At 43.3% G+C, this 17,526-nt stretch overlaps 1 protein-coding gene across 2 annotated transcripts; it reads right to left on the reverse strand.

The window, feature by feature from the left end:
- Positions 1-980: 980 nt before the first annotated feature.
- On the reverse strand, positions 981-17,510 carry LOC129862021 (CCR4-NOT transcription complex subunit 4-like). Of its 2 annotated transcripts, none has more exons than XM_055933309.1 (13): positions 17,247-17,510; positions 15,194-15,400; positions 14,357-14,554; positions 11,881-11,967; positions 10,050-10,151; positions 9,622-9,747; positions 9,091-9,218; positions 8,719-8,949; positions 6,330-6,387; positions 5,817-6,075; positions 4,720-5,274; positions 4,028-4,288; positions 981-3,575 (listed from the first exon to the last, which is right to left on the reverse strand). In XM_055933309.1, the coding sequence occupies exons 2-13, from the start codon at positions 15,365-15,367 to the stop codon at positions 3,184-3,186; spliced, it is 2,571 nt and encodes an 856-aa protein (XP_055789284.1). In that variant the 5' UTR covers positions 15,368-15,400; positions 17,247-17,510; the 3' UTR covers positions 981-3,183. The 2 variants fall into 2 exon arrangements, with proteins under 2 accessions (XP_055789284.1, XP_055789283.1); XM_055933308.1 differs by having other exon boundaries at positions 4,025-4,288.
- Positions 17,511-17,526: the final 16 nt, after the last annotated feature.

Raw genomic sequence — 17,526 nt, forward strand, 5'->3', positions numbered from 1 at the left:
GTACCCGAGCGTCAACATCCCACTGAGCGTCTCCAACTTTTGTCGGGTTAGACAGGGTCTCCGTTTCAAACTGCATCCTATCCCCTCTGTAGTACAATACAGGGCTCTGGTCAAAAGTAGTGCACTATATAGGAAATAGGGGGCCATTTGGGATACAACCTAAATTTGGGTTGCAGAGCCTCAGCAGGGAGTGAAGACACTTTGCCCCCTAGTGGAGAGAAAGTAAAAATACAGTCCTGAAGAAATCTCTCTTTAACATTTAAGTAACGATTCACTGACTTGAGTTTTTGTGGTGTCACATTTAAGATCATTCAAATTTTCTACTGGTCTTAAAATGCAGGTCTTCGCACTGTGGATATCAAGCTTACGTTACATCAGAAACACTAGGGGTCTATTTCCTGTGGAGATCAAGCTTACGTTACATCAGAAACACTAGGGGTTTGTTTCCTGTGGAGATCAAGCTTACGTTACATCAGAAACACTAGGGGTTTGTTTCCTGTGGAGATCAAGCTTACGTTACATCAGAAACACTAGGGGTTTGTTTCCTGTGGAGATCAAGCTTACGTTACATCAGAAACACTAGGGGTCTGTTTCCTGTGGAAATCAAGCTTACGTTACATCAGAAACACTAGGGGTCTGTTTCCTGTGGAGATCAAGCTTACGTTACATCAGAAACACTAGGGGTCTGTTTCCTGTGGAGATCAAGCTTACGTTACATCAGAAACACTAGGGGTCTGTTTCCCGGGCGCAGAACAAGTCTAGCGCTGGAGTAGAAAGCATGCTCAATGGACATTCTCCATTGAAATAGGGTTTTAGTCCAGGATAGGATTTAATCCGTGTCCAGGAAACAGACCCTACGAGTTGTAACACTGGTTGTATCAACATGTTATGACAGTTAAGAACAGTCAATGTAATACTTTAACGACAAGGAAACGTGACAAAGTGTGAATCTGTGAAACAAAAAGAGCCAAATGGAGCACTGAGTTTTTTCGTTTTATTTAAGGTTTCTTTTTCCAGACCTGCAGAGGACAGTTCAATTCCTTTAAGCTCCTCAATGAGTGTTTAACTCAGCATCATGTTTAAAACCACGGTAGTACAACTGAGTATGTTGAGTTTCTCCTGGATCAGTTCTTGTTTCTGGTGAATACTGTTTTTAATAGGGGACAGCAGGAGAAAGAGAGAGAGATGAACAGAGCGAGAGAGAGAAAGATGGAGAGAACATGAGTTAAGACTAAAAGAAAGAGGCTGTGAAGGGAGGAGAGGTTATTCATTCTCTTGGCCCAGAGAAAGGCAGAGAGCTCCTTGGATTAAATTGCAAGCCGTTGTTTGTCAGCTCGTCTTGTAGCACTTTACGATATCACATTGCATTATTTCCATTCTCACACGTTTTATACAGATACATATCAGAACATTGTGACACTATCTCCCTTGCCAATCACTCAAGCTCCTCATTAATTCATGGTAAGGCCTCGTTGAAAGCCCTCACGGGTCTAACAAGGCGGAAACTTTTAACGCTATTGGCTACCCTTATTAGTATTAGTTTTGACCTGCATATCTTGGAAGCCTTTTCATCAACCCCTTCATTTCTCTGTTTTGTCTGCTTTCTGGTAGTTCTCCTGATAAGGGTTAAGCTACTGGAGGTGCCACACAGTGGCACTGTGTATAAGACCAAATCCTGGATTTCAGGATGTCCCAGTATTAGCCTGTAACTTCCCTACCAACAGTCTTTAAATATTGTACTTTGTTCTAGCTTCGACGCCAACCGCTCTGTTTCACCAGAATTAGCGCTTAACGTGCCGAGGATTGGTATCGCGAGTCTTGGCCTATTCTTCTTCCGACCCGAGAACGGTGGCGAGACTCTTTAACCCCTGTCGGCCAGCCCTCCTGTTAGGTGGTGCTACTTCCTCTGATACAGAGGTTCAACTGAATCTTCCCTCTACTACAGGATGGGGCACCATGACCCCTGACCCCAAAGGGAAGAACGTTGGTTTTAATGACCTGCATGAGACAAGTCATTGGTTCGGCCCGTTCCAGGCAAACTACATTGCAGTCGCCTGCCAGATCTCACAACGCCTGGATAGGTGTTCTCAGCTAACCAGTTAAATCAGCTATAGCTGATCAGTTCTCAGCTAACCACATATGATATAGCAGTCTGACACCGACTTCAAAGGCCGATCATTGGTTGCTGCATTGAGTGCAGCACTACTACAAACGAGTCGGCCTGGAACGTCACCATTGTGACCGTGTGTCTAACATGGCAACCGTAGCATGTATAGCCTGCCTGTGCCCTTAACTCACCCCTCCTAACGTCTTAGTCTGCCCATCTCTGTCTGCAGAATTTCCTGTCATCTGAACCAACTACAACAAGTCCCTCGACAATACTTCTCTAAAGATTCTCAACCGTACATCTTAAACCGTTAAACCGAGGCATTTTCTCACATGCCCAAAGTTAACCACTCCAGGGTTTCTCTGCAGCGAGGGAGGGTAAAGTTTCATTCAGGTCTCCTGTTCTGTTGAAAGTGGGGAGGATGAGGGTATTTGGGGCAAAGCTTTAAGAGCAGATTTTCCATTCCTTTTGTTGCTTCATCCTCAAAGAGTAATCGTGACTTCACTTCATATTTAATCACGAGTTAACTTCATAAAATGACCCACGTCTCGTTTCCTGTGCCGTTTGTAGTTATCGACTTTGGTGTCAACAAACCTAGTAGTGCTCCTGTTCTTCGTGCTCGTCTAGATCATAAAGGACGGACCTCAAGTGAAGCTCACAGCAGTGTCTGATCCCAAACAATTCACCTGGGTCATATTCATTATGCACCAAACGAAGTGAAACCGGCAGGGACTACATGGGTTTATCTGTCCAATAAGAAACACTTTCCGTTTAAAAATGTTTCACTACTACTGAACACACCCCTGACTACTGGAGCTCACAGTAAGGCATTGACTTGGTCGGTAGCAGACCAAAAGGGAGGGTACCTAGTAATGCATGTCATGTGCCACGGAAAAAAAAATAAAGGAACAAACAGGCCGTCAGTTAAAAAAAAAAAAAAAGAGATAGAAGTTGAAAGGACAAAGAAAGCAGCCTTGTTATTTTGTTAGCTAATCATTTTTCATAATTTGATAATCTGCAGATTGGTGTGTGTACACTGTATCTGTATTGGGTTGGGACACTGTTGTAATCTGTCTTTAGTGTCGGTCCCCAGCGGTGGTGCTGTTTAGCAGCTCTGTAGCGCTCTGGCCTGGGGGTCTGAAGGCTGTCTGGAAGCCTGGGGGAGGGCTGTGAAACTGGCTGGGGTTGGCCTGTGTGGGTTGGGCCAGGCTGGGAAGGTAAGGGGCCCAGCCGGAGCCAGCTCTGTGGTGGAGGGGGAGGTGTGGGTGTGAGGCAGCCTGGTCTAGGAGGCCGTGGTGGTGGCTGTGGAGGGACTGGTGATGCTGGTTCTGGGGCTGCTGGGGGAGAGAGGAGCTAGGCAGGGCAGGGCCGTCCATCTCTGTCAGGGCCTGGAGGGATTTGAGCCAGTGGGGAGGGTTCTGGTCCTCTTGGAGAAGGTCTAAACTGTTACCTGTCGAGGCTGGGATGCCTGAAGAGAGAAGAGAGATGGGTGAGTCAGTGGGAACTGTAGGACAGAGTTTCCCAAACTCTGCATGCTTTGGTTTTTGCCCTAGCACCACACAGCAGATTCAAATACCCAACTCATCATCAGCCTTTGATTAGGGCAAAAACCAAAACGTGCACCTAGAGGGAGCCCTCGGAACCAGTTGGAGAAACCATGGTGTAGGAGACGCACTTCCATTTAGTATCTTTAGTGCTGTCTACAGATCTCCCTGGAAAACAGTGACTATTGTTGGTGAGTAGAGTATCCTGGCTAAATAAAGATGACATGTCCAACTCTGCTTATAACACTTTCAAACCTATCTTAATAAGTTAATGTAAATAGTTGTTAGATATCTGCATGTTATATATGACAGAATAAAGTCATTATCATCATCGTATTGTACCTGTGTAATAAATACGTCTGGGGTTACTCACTACCTGTGATGATGGCTGGGTCCATCCAGCTGGCCGTACCGTCCCAGCTGAGGCTGTGTGATAGTCCCCCTGTCCCGTGGAGCCCCCCTAGGCCCCCCAGGTGGTTGGGCCGCCCGATGTGGTTCACACTGGAGGACGAGGAGGAGGAGGAGGAAGAGGAGGAGTTGGGGAGACCGCCGAAGTTGATGTTGATGTTGGGGAGGAGAGCTCTCAGGCCAGCCTGCCATTCTTTCACATTGAGGCCGTCTATAGAACAGCTGCTTTCTAGAGAGAGAACATATTTATTTAATTACGGACAAATTAGAAAATAAGCAGTGCTGATTTTCTTCATTTAATATAAATTTTTGATTAATCCACATCTTCAGGTGGCTTTGGACTGCCATCTTGTGGCCAAAACACAGAACTACATCTACATGTAATTTGTCATTTTGACCTTGCAGGAAACATGGAAGAAATAGGCAAAACGATGACATGTTTTGACATTCAATGCTTGTTACAGTCATACTGGACAGACTGTATTAATCATGACTCAAAAAGGTTTGGGGTAAACTGAATTTCAATTCAGTCCATTCAGGATTTAAACTGAAATGCCAATTTCAAGTTTTGTTTACTTCCTGAATTGACAAGACATAACATAACTGACTCCTAACCTCAACACTCCCAGAAGACAGAGCCAGGGTCTTATAACAACCTACCTGATATGGGGATCCCTCCCAGCCCTGTACTGTGGCGCTGAGGAGGCATGCTCAAGTCCAGGAAGTTTCCGTGTCCCCCTCCAGCGTTGGCCGAGTGGTTCAAGTGTGAGAGGTGATTATTGCTGCGTGCCGAGGGAGACATGTCCATCCAGGGATGCCGAGAGGCAGTGGCGGCCTGGGCAGCCTGACTTCCACCATGATGACTACTCTGACTCTGAGAACCAGGGAAACTAAAGGAACTATAAATTTGCCTTTGGTGGAGCTGAGAAAGTCGGGGTGGAGGTCCAATGCTGCTGGGGAAATGGTTGGGGTTGGAGGGGGGCACGTGAAGGCCGTGGTGTGACCCGGGGTGGTGGAGGCTGAAGGGACCGGGGGACCCCAGCGGACTGGGCTGGTCCTGGACTGACAGCTCCTTCTCTATGAGGTCAGCCAGGGCCTTCCGCGTGATGTCGAAGGGGTCGAAGCCTAGGTCGTCGTCCTGCTGTTGTGTCTTGGATGAGGAGCCGAAGCCGAAGGCCGCCTGCCAGTCTGTGGAGGACGAGACCGGTATTGTGTCTGGGGAAGGGAGAGAACCATGGAAAACTTATCTAGTGGTTATGTTTCAAAGCTGAAAACACAGTGGAGCAGACACTGCAGTTTTTTTGTTTGTTTTTTACCCCTTTTTTATCCCCAATTTTGTGGTGTCCAATTGGTAGTAGTTACAATCTTGTCTCATCGCTGCAACTCCTGTACGGACTTGGGAGAGGCGAAGGTCGAGAGCCATGCGTCCTCCGAAACACAACCCAACCTAGCCGCACTGCTTCTTGACACAATGCACATCCAACCCGGAAGCCAGCCGCACCAAGGTGGCAGAGGAAACACCGTACACCTGGCCAGCATGCACTGCACCCGGCCCGCCACATGAGTCGCTAGTGCGCGATGAGACCTCCCGGTCACGGCCGGCTGCGACAGAGCCTGGGCTCGAACCCAGAATCTCTGGTGGCACAGCGATGCGGTGCCTTAGACCACTGCGCCACCCGGGAGGCGACACTGCACTTAAAGGAAGCATCGTCTACTAAACAGTGTTTGTGTCTCAGTGTCTACCCCACACAACCCACCTGATGCGAAGAGGCTCTGTGGTTCAGGGGTCATGGGCCAGTCGGATCCCCCTCTAGGTGTGTTAGGGAAGGGGGGCAGGCCAGACGGTATGGGGTTGGGTTGTCTGAAATTACTGTTGTCTGAGAACAAGGACTGGGACTCTGCAGAAGCCCCCTCGAAGGGCGAGCGGGCGGTGAGGTCCACTACACTGATAGGAACCACCAGACTGCTGGGGGGTCTGGTCAGCCCCGGAGGAGAGGGGGACTCACTGTTAGGCATCTGGAGAGGGGAGGGGACATTGGTAATGTCTGTGACAATGTAACATTTGTAAGAAATAATCAGCTATATTTGAAAATGGCTCAGAAGAAACTGTATACTCTGTATATACTTAACAATCATTTCCCTAAATACCGTCAATATGTTCTTCATGTAATATAGTAATTATCTATACACAAATCTTGAAAACACATTTAAAAAAACATATTTCTGTACTTCTACATGTGAAATTAAGTCATTAGTAAAGGTCTTCGTACCTGTTGTAAAGTCTCTCCATTCACCATACTTATTGATTCCGGAGGTTTGTCGCTGGGACTAAAGAGAAACAGACTATGATCTTCATGGCCCACCACCAGCATTTAAAACGGACCAAAAAGGAGACCAGTTTGGCCTGTGAGTTAAAACCTTTTCACTCTATTGTTCTGACCTGAACCAAACTAGGCTGGCTTGGATTCTCTGTTCACACAGCCCTTTTCAGCACATTTCCAGCAACTATAGTGAATGTGTAACCATGCAGTACAGAAGAGTACTGCCTGCCTTCTCAGTAAGCTTGGTTTAACCCTGCAGTATATATTGCCTGTGACATGTCAACATTTCTGTTGTCATTGTAAAATGGACTAATAAAGTCTTATTCTTCTACAGCGCATTCAGAAAGTATTCTCACCCTTGACTTTACACTTTTTGTAAATTGATAAAAATTTCGATTTTTTTTTTGGGGGGGGGGGGGTCACTGGCCTACATACAATAACCCATAATCAAAGTGGAATAATGTTTTTACAAATTAATAAAAAAATATAAGTTAAAATGTCTTGAGTCAATAAGTATTCAAACTCTGTTATGGCAAAGCTTAAATAAGTTCAGGAGTAACAATGTGCTTCACAAGTCACATAATAAGTTGCATCGACTGTGTGCAATAGAGTTTAACATGATTTTTATATGACTACCTCATTTCTGTACACACATACAGTTATCTGTAAGGTCCCTCAGTTGAGCAGTGAATTTCAAACAGATTCAACCACAAAGACCAGGGAGGTTTTCCAATGCCTCACAATTTCAGGGATTTCACCATGAGGTCAATGGTGAATTTAAAACCGAGTTTAATGGCTGTGATAACTGAGGATGGATCCACAACATTGTAGTTACTCCTCAATACTAACCTAAATGACAGAGTGAAAAGGAAGGCTGTACAGGAAAAAATAAGATTCCAAAATATGCATCCTGTTTGCAATAAGGCACTAAAGTAATACTGCAAAAAAAAAATGTGGTAAGCAATTCCCGTTTTTGTCTTGAACAGAAAGTGTTACGTTTGGGACAAATACAATACAGCACATTACTGAGTACCGCTACATATTTTCAAGCATGGTGGCTGCATAACGTTATGGCTGTGCTTGTAATCGTTAAGGAATGGGGAGTTTTTCAGGAAAAAAAAAAAAAAAAAAAACGGAGCTAAGCACAGGTAAAATCCTCGAGGAAAACCTTGTACAGTCTGCTTTCCACGAAACACTGGGACGAATTTACCATTCAGCAAGACAATAACCTAAAACACAAGGCAAAATCTACACTGGATTTAATTACCAAGAAAACAGCTAATGTTCCTGAGTGACCGAGTTACAGTTTTGATTTAAATCTAATTGAAAATCTATGTTAATAGCTGAAAATGGTTGTCTAGCAATGATCAACAACCAATTTCACACAGCATGAAGAATTTTGAAAATAATAAACAGGCAAATAGTGTATAATCCAGGTGTGGAAAACTCTTAGAGATTGACCAAGAAAACTGTAAATCACTGCCAAAGATGATTCAGGGGTGTGAATACTTATGTAAATGAGATATTTATGCATTTTATTTTCAATAAATTTGCACCAATTTCTAAAAACATGTTTTCATTGTCACTATGGAGTATCCATTTTGAATTCAGACTGTAACAACAAAATGTGGAATAAGTCAAGGGGTATGAATACTTTCTGAAGGCACTGCATATCAGGGGTTCTCAAAGTGGGATCCAGGTACTGCAGGGGGTCTGTGGCCAGATCTCTCGATCTATATGCATCCACCCACACAAGTTATTTAATGAATATTACAAAAGAGAATTTTGGCCAAGGGATCCATGGAATAAATTTAAAAAGTGTAATATTATTAATCTATAATGTATGTTCAACATACATGGGCAACATGGGCCTCGGAGGCTCACAGACATATTGGTATCCACAGCACTCCAATTATACATTTTTCAACTCAATACTATTCCTCCCTCAATTTTTATTTACTGCACTGTAATTTAAGTTTTAAAAACTACAAAGTTCTCTCTGCCTCATGGCAAAATGTGTAGAATTGCAGGATATTAGCTTGAAAGCAGAAAAAATAAAAATAATAATACCTGCCCCAATGACCAAAAAGTGTAGAATTACGGAAAATTCGCTTTAAATCTGCAATATTTTCTCCGATGCCAAAATGCGGGCCTTTTAAAATGTTCCTTCCTCGGGGCTGAGAATTGGTTCGCCTGGCCATGTAATGCAGACATCATAGTAAAATTCCTTGTAGGCTATTTTTTAAATGGCACTCGAGTAATGTTCTGATTATGAGGGGGTGCTATCACAAAAGTGGTCCATGACCCAAAAAGTTTGAGAAGCCCTGTTCCATATTACCTGTTGCTGTCACAGTTAGAGGAGAAGGGGGACAGGGCAGCACCCTGACCAGACCCCATCCCCAGCTCGGTGTCCAGCCCCAGGCCAAGTCCTAACCCATCGGAGGTCATGCCCTCTGGGTCCAGGCAGCAGTCTAGCAGCGGAGGAGACTTCCTGTCCTCCGACAGGCCATTGGCCAGTTTGCCACCGTACCCCGATAGAATCGGCCACCCATCTTTGCCATTGTTGGGTCTGTTGTGATAGATGAACAAACATCCAATAAAGAGATGTTGTGTGGACGAAATCGATAGAAGCCTCAGGTGGTCAAGCGGTTAGTGCCACAGCCTCCAGGGCAAATATTTGCTGTTGGGGAGAGCCAAATACCAAACATACCTTTGTGTAGAATTTGAAGATCTGCTTTTTGACTTTTCCCCTGCACACGTTGACGTTTGTAGAAAGCTGGGGTTCATTTTGTAGAGGTCCTGGAGTAGTGTCTGCTCGTATTCTTGGTGTTTCCCGGCCTAAGGACAAACATAGTAACGTTAAGTAATTTAAGCAGTGAATCATAACACACAAAGCTCCCACTGTTCACCACAGACACCTACTCAATTCAACTGTGTCGCAGCTTCCACCTAGACCCAGATCTAGCATGACAACGACATTGGGAATTGGCTATACAGCACAAACAGATCTGGGACCAGGCTAGCTTCAAATAACATTAATGCTGAGGTCCAAAGTCACTTGAAGTAAGAACATGGTTGAAAAGGCCAATACTAAAACATCCAAGAGGAAATAAAGAACCAGATCTAACCTGGGACAAGGTATACACACAGGCAAGAACAGTACATGACGTCAAGAGAAAGTTGTTAGGCATCTCTATTCACCCACCAACAAATCACACAGGAAGAATATATATTTTTTTACCTGCATCTCCTCTTTAGTAAAGCTAGCTGCCTCGTCCCCCAGCTCATGTAGATACATACAGTCTGGTTTGGGACACTGCATGCTTTTGAGGAAGTAACTGCAGTATTTTGTTGTACCTAAAGAAGCCTGCATTTAAAAAAATATTATGAGTGAAAAATGTGTTGATGAATGTTCTCTTCAGTTGTTGCCCTTTAAATCATATTATTACGTATAAGACAAAGGTCATATAGCATTTAAGACAGTACTTTATTTGATAACGTTCCTTACAATAAGTCAACAGTTATTTCTAGGACCAGTTTCCCAGACAGATTAAGCATAGTCCTGGACTAAAATGCACCTTCAATGGAATTTCTCAATTGAGAATTGTTATCCAGAATTTGGTTTAATTTGTGTCCAAGAAAGTGGCCCTGAATGTCTGTTTCGGTCACCTTGAGTGTTCTGCCGTCCACCACTACATTGTTTACACATTGTATTGCTCTGAGGGCGTCTTCAGAGCGGATATAGGTGACATAGGCACTGGCACTGGGACCCTGTGGATCAGAAAAGTTAATAATAATAATATTCAGAATAGGTCGTAAGAAAACACAGCTTTTTTATTAGAGATGTGTGTGTAACAACCTGACTATTTACATTTGAGAGGAACACACCTGCTTTTAAATTCAATCCCACTTTTTATGATCTGACACTTTCCTCCAAAGTAATTGACAGTACAGTGAGTATGTACAGTACCAGTCGAACGTTTGGACACCTACCCATTCAACCATTTTTATTTATATTTTCTACATTGTAGAATAATAGTGAAGATATCAAACATATTTAATAACACATATCGAATCATGTAGTAACCAAAAGTGTTAAATCTCTGATTCATCAAAGTAACCTTGATGACCGCTTTGCACACTCTTGGCATTCTCTCAACCAGCTTCATGAGGTAGTCACCTGGAATGCATTTCAATTAACAGGTGTTCCTTAAAAAGTTAATTTATGGACTTTCCTTCTTAATGCATTGAGCCAATCAGTTGAGTGACAATGTAGGTGTGGTATACAGAAGATAACACTCTTTGGTAAAAGACCAAGTCCATATTATGCCAAGAGCAGCTCATATAAGTATAGAGAAAGGACAGTCCATCATTACTTTAAGACATGAAGGTCAGTCAATTCTGAAAATGTCAAGAACTTTGAACGTTTCAAGTGCAGTCGCAAAAACCATCAAGCGCTATGATGAAACTGGCCCTGATCAGGACCACCACAGGAAAGGAAAACCCAGAGTTACCTCTGCTGCAGAGGATACGTTCATTAGAGTTACGAGCCTCAGAAATTGCAGCAAATAAACCACTTCTAAAGGACACCAATAAGAAGGATACTTGCTTGGCCCAAGAAACAAAAGAAATGGACTTAACGGTAGAAATCTGTCCTTTGTTCTGATGAGTCCAAATTGTAGATTTTTGGTTCCAACCACCGTGTCTTTGTGAGACGCAGATTAGGTGAACGGATGATCTCCGCATGTGTGGTTGCCACCGTGAAGCATGGAGGAGGGAGGAGGAGGAGATGTGATGGTGCTTTACTGGTGACACTGTCAGTGATTTATTTAGAATTCAAGGCACACCTAACCAGCATGGCTACCACAGCATTCTGCAGCGATACGCTATCCCATCTGGTGTGCGCTTAGTGGGATTATAATTTGTTTTTCAACAGGACAATGACACAAAACACACCTCCAGGCTGTGTAAGGGCTATTTGACCAAGAAGGAGAGTGATGGAGTGCTGCATCAGATGACTTGGCCTCCACAATCACCCGACCTCAACCCAATTGAGATGGTTCGGGATGAGTTGGACCGCAGAGTCAAGGAAAAGCAGCCAACAAGTGCGCAGCATATGTGGGAACCCCTTTCAAGACTGTGTTTAAAGCATTCCAGGTCAAGCTGGTTGACAGAATGCCAAGAGTGTGCAAAGCTGTCATCAAGGCATAGGGTGGCTACTTTGAAGAATACAAAATATATTTTGATTTGTTTTATACTTTTTTGGTTACTACATGATTCCATGTGTGTTATTTCATAGATTTGATGTCTTCACTATTATTTTACAAATGTGGAAAATAGTAAAAAATAAAGAAAAACCCTTGAATGAGTAGGTGTTCTAAACTTTTGACTGGTACCGTTTTTATTTTAGTATGTGATCCTTATGGCGATAGAACCCACGACTGTTCCCCGTTGACAACCCACCCTCCTCCCAAGTGAGCCACACAGAACCAGTTCTTACCTGTGAACCTGCATATGATGTGCTGTTGTTGATGACCACCTTGTGTATTTTCCCAAACTTCCCAAAATACTCTGGCCTTTTTAGAACCTGTGCAGAAATGAATAGAGATGGAGACATTTTTCACAAACAAAGCTTCATAAACACAGTTGAGGGAAAACAAATATAGCTAGGTCAGTAAACCAGAAATATGATCAAGTAACAGAATAGTGAGATGAAATTCTGAATATCTTTGTCCAACTACTTAAAGCAGGGCTCTCCAACGCTTTTCCTGGAGAGCAACCCCTCCTTTAGGTTCACTCCGACCCTGTTCCTGGAGAGCAACCCCCCCCCCCCCACACTTCAGGTTTTAACTCAGACCCAAATTATAACTAACCTGATTCAGCTTATCAACCAACTAATTATTAGAGTCAGGTGTGTTATACTAGGGTTGGAGTGAAAACCTACAGGACCGTAGCTCTCCAGGAACAGGGTTAGAGTGAACAACTCATGGATACAATTTTTATGTCTCTGTGTGCAGTTGAGATGATTGAAGTTAGTTTAGCGCAATTGCTGGAAGTCTCCCGGTACAGTAGCCAGCTCCTCTCAAAAGCAGGAAAATAAATCTAACTACCGTAAAGCTGGGGTAGTTATTTATTAATGCTAATAATCTACACATAGTAATCAATATTTTATATATTCATACATTTTAGTGATAACCATAAAAAAAGAGATGATCCACTTCCTCATTTTCTGTCCCATTGTAGCATAGAGATGTATAGAGATCGCAACTTTGTATCCGTCTCAATGGCATTTCCCACAGGCTCACAGACACCATAATGGGACAGATACAACAATTGTGACCTCTATACATCTCTGAGAAATACAACCCCAAGACTCGAAATCTCGCAGTATCCCTTTAAAATGACTGAAGCAAAGTGGAGGGGTGGGGACTTCAGTAGATTTAAAACGACGTGTTAAAAACTATTTCCAATCAATGTGCTAAGTGCTTTTGATCTCCACCGGCATCTGTGAACGTCAAATACTCTACAATAAAACTATGTACTCAGCGCATAAGCAGCAAAAAATACAATTTCCCAGGCAAAAAAGAAAGTATGAATGAGTTAACTGTAGAAGGGATGGGATAGTATATCACCTTACTTATAGAAGAAACCTATGGCATTTAGCTGAAATCAGATCAGAAAATATGAACATACTAAAAACAACTAATTACCTAGATGTCTCCTACACTATTGATGATGGACTCTGGGTCGATGAGGCTTCAAGAGGAAAATGCTCAAAAAGGGTACTTCAACTAGGGATGCCAAATTCAGGAAACTCACAAATTTCCCAGGTTTTCCAAAAATCCTAGTGGTAGGATTCCCAATTTTTGGAAAAATTGGGAATTTCTGGAAAGTTTCCTGGAATTTTGCCACCTTAACAAAAACTAAAAAGATCTAGATACTCTGAATGATCGGCTATGAAAATCCAACTGACATTTACTCCTGAGGTGCTGACCTGTTGCACCCTCGACAACCACGGTGATTATTATTATTTGACCCTGCTGGTCATCTATGAACATTTGAACATCTTGGCCATGTTCTGTTATAATCTCCACCCGGCACAGCCAGAAGAGGACTGGCCAAATCCCCATAGCCTGGTTCCTCTCTAGGTTTCTTCCTAGGTTCCGGCCTTTCTAGAGAGTTTTTCCTAGCCATGTGCTTCTACACCTGCATTGCTTGCTGTTTGGGGTTTTAGGCTCGGTTTCTGTACAGCACTTTGTGACATCAGCTGATAAATTTGATTGATTGGCCTATACTGATATAGTATACCTACACAGAGTATACCAAACATTAGGAATACCTCCCCTTTTGCCCCCAGAACAGCCTCAATTCACGAGGACACACACTCTACAAGGTGTTGAAAGCGTTCCACAGGAATACTGGCCCATGTTGACTGCAATGCTTCCTACTGTTGTGTCAAGTTGGCTGGATGTCCATTGGGTGGTGGACTGTTCTTTATACACACAGGAAACTGTTGAGCGTGAAAAACCCAGCAGCATTGCAGTTCTTGACACAAACCAGTTGGCCTGGCACCTACTACCATACCCCATTCAAAGGCACTTCACTTTGTCTTGCCCTTTCACCTTCTGAATGGCACACATACACAATCCATGTCTCAAAGCGTTGAAAATGTTTAACCCGTCTCCTCCCCTTAATTTTATTTATTAAACTAGGCAAGTCAGTTAAGAACAAATTCTTATTTACAATGACGGCCTAGGAACACTGCCTTGTTTAGGGAAAGAACGACAGATTTTCACCTTGTCAGCTCAGGGATTCAATCTAGCAACCTTTAGGTTACTGGCCCAACGCTCTAACCACTAGGCTACCTGTGACATCAATACGGGATCCACCTTTTCACCTGGTCAGTCTATGTCATGGAAAGGACATCTAATATACACTCAATGTATATTAATGTAGTAAGCTCATAGGTGTCTCACCTCTGGATCTGCAAGCCTTTGAGAGAGCCCGACCACAAACACCAGGTTTCTCTGCACCACCCTGACGCTGGCCAGGTGTTTCCTGTTCTCTGTCACCTTCTGCTTCTTCTCGTTCTGTTTCTGCTTCTTCTCGTTCTTTATCCTCTGGATCTCCTCCTGTGACAGGGGCTTGTACACTGCAGGGTCCTCTGGGTACGGCTGGATGGTAGGAGCAGATAGACAGGTAAACTCACCTGTACAGACTATAGGTATATCCTTCTGGGGAGAGTTAGGAGCTGAGTAGAATCATTTCTGTCTCTGATGGATGAATAAAGTAGTATTACATTATACGAGGTCAGTACTCTCCAACCCTGTACCTGGAGAGCTACTGTCCTGTAGGTTTTCGTTCCAACCGTAATCAAACGCACCCAATTATAATAATTAGCTGGTTGATAAGCTGAATCAGGTTAGTTACAACTGGGATTGAAACAAAAACCTACAGTAGGGTAGCTCTCCAGGAACAGGGTTGAAAAGCCCTGTACTAGACTGTAGGTCACATTTCCATAACCCCACCGAGCCAGCCTTTTTCTGCAGGCGGGGGCAGAGGCCATTCTCGTCTGTGCGGACACGGTGCCAGCAGAAGTGTAGGAGAAAGGCTAGGGGGTTAGGATAGGTTAAGTACCTTTCTGCAGGCGGGGCAGAGGCCATTCTCGTCTGTGCGGATGCGGTGCTAACAGAAGGGCTAGGGTTAGGGGTTAAGATAGGTTATGTACCTTTCTGCAGGCGGGGCAGAGGTCGTTCTTGTCTGTGCGGATACAGTGCCAGCAGAAGGGCTAGGGGTTAGGATAGATTACATACCTTTCTGCAGGCAGGGCAGAGGCCGTTCTCGTCTGTGCGGATGCGGTGCCAGCAGAAGCGGCAGATCTGGTAGCCACAGGTGCAGGGGAAGAAGTTGACGTCGTCAATCTCCAGCGGCTCCATGCACAAAGGGCACTCCATAGAGTCATCCTTCATCTCGGGGCTGTGGGACATCCTATGTCACGGTGAAGGGAGCAGGTGTCACGGCTGGGAGGGAGGAGCGTAGTACAGGATGGGAGCTTTAGTAAGATATCAAGTTATCTTTATTGTCCCAATTGGGAAATGTGTTGTGCTGTCAGGATTCAACAATAAACAACATTAAAAGCATTGACAAAATAAAACCGATACACACACACACACATGAAACAATGATGGATAAAAAGGAAGTCATTGTCGAAAAGTGCAGCAATAAATAGACATTTCCTTTCATGTGCAGATGAGATATGATAGAGACTGGAAAGATAATTCTGCTTTTCACAAACTCTATTTTGACTATTTTCTACATAGGTAAATAAATGGTCAACAAATGATAGGTTTCCATCCAATTGGCAACAGATTTGCATGCAAATATTCAAAAATCCCCATAAAAAGAAAGATGCGCATTTTCCATCCAGAGATGTGTTCCCATCAAGTTAGTTTGATATGGCTGTTATATCAATATTTGCACATAAACACCTTAATTTCTCACATAATTAATTTTACCAACACAAAAAGATCACCTCTTGTAGATTATTTTGTTTTGTCGACATTTTTTAAAATTTAACAACAAATCTGCTGTTTCCATCAAGCCTGTAGAGACATTATCTGACATACTTTCCTCGCATAAAAAAGGTTGGATTGGAAATCTGGATAGTGGAGAACATTAATAGTACACTAGTGACAATGCAAAACTCAGGCCTAAATCAGATCTGCTCACTTAACAAGTGGTACTGGTGTCTTAATATTTTAGTATCCTAAGCTGAATGTTATGAGGATCATCACCAACTTTTGCCTGTGTTACAGGTCAACAGCTTGATACGAAAGTAGCAGATTGTGGTAAGGACAGCCAGCCAGCCAGCCACAAACACATTATGTGATGTTTTGACAGTAGGAGGGCGTACCTTCTTGTAGCTGTCACTGTAATAGATCAAAGACTGATTAAAAACCAGGCCTATTGAATATTGGGGTTTGTTAAGGAGTTCGCGCTGGTCTTTAATAGAAGTAGATTGCAAACTGGAAGTCACTCTACCAGTGAGCTAGCTAGCTGATTAACGTTACAAGTAACGGCCATTGACAAACTAGCTAGACTACATGCAAACTAATGTTAGCTCCATGGGTAACACTAGTTAACAAACTAACATTAGGTACTTTCCAATACAATACAATTGGTCAAACGCATATTTAAATCCGTTGCTAAACTACAGCGGACATAGCCAACATTCGCGCCCCTGTCCCCTCAACAAATGATGCAGGTGTACAAGTACTATAAGCAGCAATTGTCAGATGACTGATACTATAAAGCCAAATAGCTAGGTAATTAACGTTAGCATGCTGCTAATGGTTTGCAACGATTCTCTCCTGTGTTAGCTCGCGGCATAACATATGTTAGTTTGCTCGCAAAAAGCCGGTCAGGTGCCTAAACAATAAAATATGAGTAAGACTCAAGTCAACGAGTAAAATGCCGTCCATTTGACATTTTGCTTTGAGTAAATACCCAACGTTCACATGACAGGCACTGTCGTGTGAATACAAAGTGACAGCTTGTTAACCAACGAAAATGCTAAAAGGCTAACATTAGCAAACAAGCTAACTTCAGAATCTAGGCTGGCATTCGGAGTTAGCTAGTTAGTTAGCGACTGCGGCCTACTAACGTTAGCTTGCGAGCTAACAGACTCAGACACTGTAAACCATTGACATTTCATTAAATCCACAACTAGCTAGGCGTCAATGCAAAGAATGTCATTGAGGCAGAAACTGTATAAATTCGTTTATGCACCACGGAGCTAAATGTTATGTTACCACGAAATTATCAGCAGACAGTTACAATAATAGTTTCGACTAGCTAGCTACTTACCCTGTACGTATTACAGGGATTCCACTCCAAATGGACAGTCACACCAAATTGGGCGGGGATTGCTGATGTCTCTGAACTGTCCAGATTTGTATAGACACTTGAGATTATGTTAGGCTTATTATTGCACTATAATTCAAAAGGCTTGATAGATGTTTTGTCCTTCTCTTGTTTTGTTTTTTTTATCTGTAAAGAAGATACGCTCTAACCACCATTTTAGCTAGCATTAAAATAGGGAGGAGTGAATGAAGTAAGCGTTCAGTACGTTCTGCGGCGGCGCAGA

The sequence above is a fragment of the Salvelinus fontinalis genome, chromosome 9, assembly GCF_029448725.1.
Source record: "Salvelinus fontinalis isolate EN_2023a chromosome 9, ASM2944872v1, whole genome shotgun sequence".
NCBI lineage: Eukaryota > Metazoa > Chordata > Actinopteri > Salmoniformes > Salmonidae > Salvelinus > Salvelinus fontinalis.

Excerpts from the sequence above, each read along its gene's own strand:
- LOC129862021 (XM_055933308.1), bottom strand. The coding sequence starts at position 15,367 with ATGTCCCACAGCCCCGAGATGAAGGATGACTCTATGGAGTGCCCTTTG. Across the intron at positions 14,555-15,193 it reads TCTGCCCTGCCTGCAGAAAG|CCGTACCCAGAGGACCCTGC; the intron begins GTATGTAATCTA and ends CCTACCATCCAG. Across the intron at positions 9,748-10,049 it reads TGGACGGCAGAACACTCAAG|GCTTCTTTAGGTACAACAAA; the intron begins GTGACCGAAACA and ends TTTTAAATGCAG.